Source organism: Amblyomma americanum, chromosome 3, assembly GCF_052857255.1.
Source record: "Amblyomma americanum isolate KBUSLIRL-KWMA chromosome 3, ASM5285725v1, whole genome shotgun sequence".
In the NCBI taxonomy this organism is placed as follows: Eukaryota; Metazoa; Arthropoda; class Arachnida; order Ixodida; family Ixodidae; genus Amblyomma; species Amblyomma americanum.
The window spans coordinates 103,522,133-103,530,120 of NC_135499.1; the positions used below are offsets into that span (position 1 = coordinate 103,522,133).

At 41.4% G+C, this 7,988-nt stretch overlaps 1 protein-coding gene across 3 annotated transcripts; it reads left to right on the plus strand.

Annotated features, from left to right (window-relative positions):
* The first annotated feature begins 437 nt into the window (after positions 1–437).
* LOC144124780 (uncharacterized) lies at positions 438–3,348 on the plus strand. Of its 3 annotated transcripts, XM_077657654.1 has the most exons (5): positions 438–564; positions 1,635–1,696; positions 1,780–1,792; positions 1,897–1,922; positions 2,761–3,348. In XM_077657654.1, exons 2-5 carry the CDS (start codon positions 1,645–1,647, stop codon positions 2,985–2,987), a joined length of 318 nt encoding a protein of 105 aa, XP_077513780.1. In that variant the 5' UTR covers positions 438–564; positions 1,635–1,644; the 3' UTR covers positions 2,988–3,348. The 3 variants fall into 3 exon arrangements, with proteins under 3 accessions (XP_077513780.1, XP_077513781.1, XP_077513782.1); XM_077657655.1 differs by lacking the exon at positions 438–564 and having other exon boundaries at positions 1,630–1,696; XM_077657656.1 differs by lacking the exon at positions 438–564 and having other exon boundaries at positions 1,676–1,696; positions 1,761–1,792.
* The last annotated feature ends 4,640 nt before the right edge of the window (positions 3,349–7,988 follow it).

A 7,988-nucleotide genomic window follows, 5' to 3' on the forward strand; every position in this document is an offset into this window, starting at 1 on the left:
TTACTCACACTATTTCAAGCTCAGTTTAATACTTTACTTATCGCGCATTCTTTTTACTCTGCAAAGTGAGCTTTTATCTACTATCATGACTGTAACTCTGCAAGGCGAGTCGAACTCGTCGGTGCACACGCCAAAGATTGAGGTACGAAACCGGCGTTGAATACGCCGATGATTGACGAGAAGTTGCGAGTTTACGAGTGAAAGCCTCTACCCCATGTTATATTTTCAGAATGACAGACTTCCAAAACCTGACTACAACGGAGTGTAGACAAACAAACTGAGTGTAGACATCTGCTGCCATTGTTGATCATTGGGGTCCTGTGTTTAACATCTGCGTGGTATCCCATGAGAAAAACGACAGTCGGGGATAAGGAAAGCTATGAGTTGACACGTACATCATACTGATAAAATACACGGTAATCATACTGGCTTCGCAGGCATGTGCTGTGCGGTTTTGTGACACACACAAATGTAAGATCGACAGAAAGGACTGGTAGAAAACGCATATAAACGCGTTCTTGCGCCTACTGCGGCACACACCTGGTTCGCTGACTTCGGCAATAGGTACGTATTCACAGTAGAAGGTGCTGATCCTGCTGCTCCTTTGCACTAAGTTTCTGGCTCATGCCCGTTAAGAGAAGTTACCGTAGTTTCGAATATGTGATACGGCCTAAAGTTCAAGCTGTCCGGCAGCCACATCAGCCTGAGCAGTAAATTGCGAGCTCAGTCTGTGCTATGCCTATGCCTCATTTTATATTTAAAGCGGCACACGGTGTTAAAGGTTAAGTGTTCGATGTATTAGCTGCCAATTTTATTTCTTCAGTGCGCGATGTTTCTCTGCTCACGACATTTATTTCAGTTTTGTGGTGAATGCAGACTTTCCTACAGAAACAAAATTTACAAACGGAAAGGCTTTTGAGCATGACGAACAAACGCCCCCTACCAATGTGTTTCATGTACTGCCTTGTACAAAGTTACAGAGGAAGAAAGTTAGCAGGAAAAAATTACAGCGGCGAGGTGAAGCACCCCAGGTGAAAGAAAAAGCACACAAGCGTGCGGAACACGCGTGATTCATCAACAGGAACGAGTTGACTGGCTATCGAAGCAACAGTGAAAAAAAATATTTTTCGCAAGCCCGTGTCCCTTAAACGTTTTTTCAACACTGAGCCCAGAAGTTGGGGCTTTAAGCACCTAGCGCCTAGGTTTATCGCGTCTGCCTGAAAAAAAAAATGTAGCATTTTGAGATTACTCTTATTCAGTTGTTTTATATACTCTAGTTCTATCCACAAAAGTGGAAATTCCTGCAAGAAGGGTAGTGCAGCCCATAGTGGTTGCACCTACGAAGTATTACCACGTGCAAGGGTATAAGAGACAACTGAAGCTCAGAAAAGCTTTCGTAAAATAGTGAAGGAAGCATCTAAACTACCTCAGTTCCCAATTTTGTGGTGTTTGAGGGTTCACTTAGAAGCCTAGTCAATATTCTTGCGAAGTGAACTAGGATAGTGATGTGTTCCCAATAATAGAAGGGAGTGTTGATCTTGAAAAATACTGTCGTCAACATCTGGAGGCATCTAGGCATCTTTTTTCTTAGTTGCGGCTTGATCAACCGTTTTCTTTCTGCCTTGCACACGAAGACCACACAGCATGAAGGTCCTGGTGTTTCTCTTGGTTGCTGCCGTGGCAGTGACTGATGCCTGTAAGTGTAGAGCATAAGTGTGCTAGACTATATTTTGGAATAAATGAGTGATAGTAACGCTCAGACATTTTTTGCTGTTTCAGATGGAAGCTCATTGTGAGTAACAAAAAGAATTCTAGCAAACATTTTCCCCCGCCTTGCCTTTTAGGTGTGAAAAAGAATAATTTGCGGCACAATTTTTTAACTTCTTTCTTTCGCAGGTATCCAAGGGCAAACGATGGGCATGGTAAGCATGAAATAAAATTACTAAACGCTTTTTCTTAAGAGAAAAAACGCGTTCATGCCAATTTTATTGCTGTAAGAGGTTGCCATCTGCGGAAAAAAATTGCTATTCACAGCTTGCTGCTCAGTACAGTTGGAGTAATTTTTTTGCGGCGCAAGCGGCCGCTATATTGTGGCCGGCAAAACCATTTGTTTGAATTAGAGATAACAGCAATGAGAAAACTGGCATCGAGCGGCTCGACCTCAACGTTTTCAATCCATTGTGATGGAAAGAAACTTTGTATTTGCTTTATGTTGTATGCTTTTTCTAAACTAAACAATCTGTAGGAGGCGGGACTGTTGCCAATAGTAACCCATAATTTGCAAATTAACTTTCAGTGGAAAGTGAAAATATTCGACCTACCAGCTCATCAGATATTTATTGACTCAGCGGTTAAAATTTTGAACTTTTAGGCATGTGAACTCGTGAGCTATGTTGAAGCAGACGTTATGAGCGCCAGTTGCTTTCCCTGTTGTGGAGAAAATGTTGATTAATGTCTTTTCACATGTCTGTTGTTTCTAGCAAAAAACTTTCAAGTGCTAGATTGCAAGAAAATAAAAAAAAATTATTTGTCTAGAAGTTTGTTACAGATTCATTCTTCAAATTCACATATTAAAGAACAAGGTTGACTGGTTTTTCATGTTTCAAGCGAAATAATTTGCAGTAAGTAGATGTGTTGCTTGTACTTGTAAGTTTGCTTGTAAGTTTGGAGCATCGAAAGCAATACGTGTACAGCTGCTCAGCAGTCCGTTGTCAGCAATAAATAGCAAAGGCTTCTCACACTCAGCGATGGAAATCGCAGATGGATCGACGGAAGAGTACTGGAAGCAGCCTGTGGGATGGATTCTAGAACAACTTGGGAGGTGGCTTCAACAGTCAGCGCAACCCCAGCCGGCTTTCTACTCTGCTGATGACTCCGCCATCGGTCCGAAAGACTTCACCACCGAACACATAAGAAAAATCGCCCAGTTGCTGAACAAGGTTGCCGACGCCGCCGAGAAGGGGGAGAAAGTCGACATGTTTGACTAGAGCCAATCGCTTGTCTTGCAACCGATAGCTAAAGTATTTGTTTTGAGCTATTCCCTGCCATATGGATAATGCGCGGTGTTATAAAGTCGCTGTTCCGCAAAAGAACTGTTATGGTGGGAGAAATTTCAACGTCTGCTCAGTTTTCTTAACTCTTCGGTTGTTCTTTCTTTTCAACAAGAAAAAATCAAAGAACATTCCCAATGAACTCACAGGGTGTTCCTTGAATTACAGCGAGCATGGCTACCCGTATCCAATTTGCCCTTAATATGAAAGCGGTATTTAAGCTTACGGTTGCCATAAAACTGAAATCGTGTAGACAATGGAAGCGCGAATAATAAAATTTATGCACAGTTTAACCGTACAGGAAGCTTTGCGAACGCTCTATTGTAATATACCACCTTTACTACTACCCCAGTATTCAGCACTGTTGCTAACGTTGTTTTGTGAAATAGGAAGTGCATTTCTCTACCGTTTAAGGAAAAAAGGTACTGGTGCACAGCAGTGCACCACTGTTTGTTTTCCTACGCTTCAGTGGAACAAGAAGTTCATAGTCTGGGCAGAGACGATTTCTGCATGCATTGCAAACAACGCTGCGTGCTCACATCAATACCGGTCATCTGAGACATCGTTTTGCAGTATTTTCGAAACAGAATAATAGGTTTGATTTTTCTAATTTATTAAGAAATCGTTGCTCGAAGTTTATTTATTTTGCCGATTGCTGCTTGTGGGAGGATTTCGAAAAGACATGCGGGACAGAGTAGCATTCTTTTGAGACTAATACTCCCAAACTTGCCCCACTTGCGCCTTAAAGTTGAAACGAACACTGGGAAGGAGCCCGTTACACAATTCATATAATCTAAGTGCCTTCGTACGCGTTTCATCAGTTAAGAAATGCTAAGATTTCGAAAAAGACAGAACACATCGCTTGAGTTAGACTTGTGTAGAGATATACACAGCCATCTAGACTAGACAATATTTTTAAGTCTACCTCATTTAAAAACTAAAAAAAACAGCAATATTTTTATCTTTAACACGAACGCAACCTCCTAATGTAATAAATGCAGAACAAAATAAGGAGCACCAATTTCTGTTTTTTTTTTTGTATAGATACTTTCTGTGGAGCTATGAATAAAGCCTGCGAGATTGAATAATTATCACTCTAATACACGCTCTGTGATCTTGGCAACCTTGAACACTCACCGATTGGAGGCATTCGGCAAGAAAACTTCTCAATGAAAAATACAGGCCACTAGCCATAGCTCTGATTACGTGATGAGTTAGGCCCTGTAATTATTACAGTGATGTTGCTGTACACTGCGCCATTGAACTTTTAGATATTATCCAGCTACGTCTGAAAGCAAAAACGCCGGGAAGAAACGATAGGTTTGTGTTAGATAAAACCGTGAACGTATGTCAATAGAACATCAGGCATTTAGGAACCGCAGAGGTTTCAAGAGGATCTCATTACGCTCATGTTTATAATCAGCTAAAAACCAATGAATCACGCTATGTATTACAAAAACAGGTCCTGAAGCGGAAAGCTGTAGTGGGACTTCTTGTCAGAAAGTAAATGTGCTACGTAGTAAACATAATCTATGCAAGGAACAAACATTAGTTACAGCGACAGAAAAAAACAGCGGAATTCATCAAATCATTCGAAAAGTGGACGACTAGAATGACACTTTCCTTCAGTGTAATGTCCCAAGAACTTGAAGTCCCCTCACGGGGTCATTAGCAGAGACATGAAGCATTTGGTCCACAGAGGGCTTTGAAGAACAACGTAGAAGCCAGACCAAGGTGCTGCCCATGCCGAGAAGCATGTGCACGGAATTTCATAAGATAAGAAGAAAGAATAGGTTGAAGGCCGTCAGGAGAACATGGCACGGGTTGGAAGAGACAATTGACGTGGACGCGCCGGAACCGGTCAGCGGAATAACAATCAATGCATGCACGAATGCGGAAAAGAACTCATTTAATAGGGCGTCCATTCGAAGCCAGGGAATCGTCCAGGTATAGGAGGAAGCGGAAGCACCCGAAGCTCTCGTGAGTAATTACGGACTCCCGACTGCATGCCGGAACTATGCAAGAGGAAGGATTGCAAAATTTGACAGAATACTCCAACGTAGAGAAGACAAAGACTCTAAGCACAAAATGATACGGACCCACGAACACGATGTGGATGTTGGAAATAAAGACGCTGCCAGCGCGCTATTACCCCGGGTTCCTTATCCTTCGCAGGAACATCATTATTCAGATCCCTTATTAAGCTATAAAGAATTACTTCAACATTTCAGACCCAGAAGGAAAGCATATGTCGAAGCAGTCAAATACCTAAAGAGGGAGCAAGGGGTCATGGTAAGGAAATTGAAGTGAAATCCTTATATAAATCTAGTCAAATTCCTATAAGTTTCCAACATACATTTCGTGTTCTGCGGTGAAGTGGCTGACCTGTATCACATTGTTTTGGCATGCCAGAACAGTCCAGATATTGCAAAAATAAATAACCCTACAACAGCGAACTGGGAAGCGGCGCTGTCAAACTCATATCATTAAGACCAGCTTTGACTGGTGAACCTGGTAGTGGAACATTCACATACACAAAAGACTGCAGAGTTCGACCTCGAACGTACGTGTACTCTCGGAAAGAGATCTTTCAATTCAATTCAATTCTTTTTATTATCATTTCTTCAGTACAGTACATAACATCACTGTCTGGATCCTTAGCCAAAGGCTAGTTATGGATCCATGCAATAAACGCAAAGAGATTAGTGAGGACAAATGATTTCTGCTGCATGCCAAAATAATACACATAAGAATGGTGGAAAAATGCAAAGCGTACAAGCAAGATGGTTCAAATTACAGAAATACAAGAGGGCTCATGACAGAAAAACATATGAAGACAGGAACAGCATTTTTTATACAAAATAAACGCAGTTGCCTTAGAAGTGATTATTCAATGACATATGAATGGCAAACCCAACATAGACACTACAGAGAATAATAAGAGACAATCACTAAGCGATTTGCATTGTAAATCAGGTAATTATTTGTGACAGAAAAAAGGTCTTTAGTGAAATATGAGGATTGGACGTTGCAAAGACTGCACAGGGGATTTTATTCCAAGTTTTTACCCCTTGATACTCGAAGCGGCGCTGGCCATAGTCATTGCGAGATGTAGGAACCAGAAATCTTCCCTGTGCTGCTGAACGGCTGTTAGTTGGGGCTTAATGGAATGTGTTCAAAGGAAAGGGGGAGGTGCCGGAGAGGACTCTTAGTACGAGTAGTGCAACGCGAAAATCTCGAAGCTGCAATGCCGGCATTATTTGGAGTCTAAAAAACAAAGGGCGAGAAGGCGTATATGGTGTTGTGCAAGTCATTATTCTCAGTGCCCGCTTCTGCAGGCGTAAAACAGGTTCAATGTAAGTGATGTAAGTGAACCACCATGATTCTATACAGTAAGTTAATTGGGACTGAAAGAAGCTAAAGTATATTGTTTTTAGTGTGTGTATTTCGAAATGTCGCCGAGCTTTGGCCAGAACGAAACATGCATAAGATAGTTTGCTACGCAATTTTTCGATATGCGGTTTCCAGTTTAATGCAGTGTCTAAGGTTACACCCAAGTACTGAATAGTCTTAACTTCTTCAATTTGTTTATCTCCTATCGCTATTGCGGAGCAGGTATTCTGGTATTTTTTATAAGGGGATGCAAATATAATATATTTAGTCTTGCCTATGTTCAAAGTGAGTCTATTTGTTAAAAACCATTTATTGACTCTCTGAAGTTCTGAGTTTAAAGAATGCTTGGCTGTTTCAACGGAATTAGCGGTCACCAACAATGATGTGTCGTCGGCGTACATAATGGCACGGGTATTCATTAGGCAATCGGGTAAGTTGTTTATGTAAAGTGTAAAAAGTATAGGCCCCAGTACTGAGCCCTGCGGAACACCTACGGAAATAGAACGCGAACTTGACGCGCGTTCGTCCATAATAACACACTGCCGTCGCCCAGTTAAATAGCTTCTAAAGAAATCGAGTGATACACCTCTGAACCCATATCGTTCTAGTTTTTTGCATAAAATATCGAGATCCACAGTGTCGAATGCCTTCTTAATATCCAGGAATACACCAACAGAATTATTGTTATTATTGAGTGCTTCATTGATTGAGTCAGTTATAGAAAGCACAGCCGTTGTGGTCGATCTAAATTTCTGAAAACCATGTTGGGACGTTGACAGAATTGCATTTTTAGTCAGGAATTGCGTAATTCTTTTAGCCAATAGTTTTTCAAACAGAGTGTTGATACAGCTAAGGATTGAGATCGGCCTATAGTTTCCGAGTTCATTAGGATTCCCACTTTTGTAGATACGGACTACCTTGGCGAGCTTCAAAATATCAGGATAGATGCCGGACAGAAACGCTTTATTAAATAAAGATGCTAAGGTGGCAGCTAGGACGCCACTGTTGTTTTTAATTATGGAAACCGGAATACCATCGAGACCCGCGGCCTTAGTAGCATCCATTGAATTAGGTGCACTCATTACTTCGTCACTGCTTATTTCTATAAAACCGAAGGTCTTTTCAAGATACTCAGGCAAAGAAGGTTCGTCTGTGAGACCCATACTTAAACGTAAATCAGCACCCACTGAGCAGAAATGATCGTTAAACTGATCTGATAGCAGGTGTTTATCTGGGGAAAGGGCCAGGTCAGGAAGTATTCGGTTTGATGGAGTAGGCTGAATTATCGAGTTCACTGTAGCCCAGAGTTTCTTAGAATTGCCGGCGCATGCGTTTATTTGGTTACTAAAATATAGCTTCTTCTGTACACGCATAATAGCAACAGCTTTATTTCTATGAATCTTATACTGAGCACTATAATATGCGTTCCCTCTGTTTTGTTTCATTTTGGTGTGCCAGTGGTCGCGCGTTTTTATCATATTTAGCACAGCTGCTGTCATCCAAGGGCACACTGGATGTGTATAGTACGTTTTTTTCTGCGTAAAA

Bases quoted from the DNA above. Each gene is read 5' to 3' on its own strand.
- LOC144124780 (XM_077657654.1), top strand. From the start codon at position 1,645: ATGAAGGTCCTGGTGTTTCTCTTGGTTGCTGCCGTGGCAGTGACTGAT. The intron at 1,923-2,760 runs GTAAGCATGAAA...TGGAAATCGCAG, and splicing joins AAGGGCAAACGATGGGCATG to ATGGATCGACGGAAGAGTAC.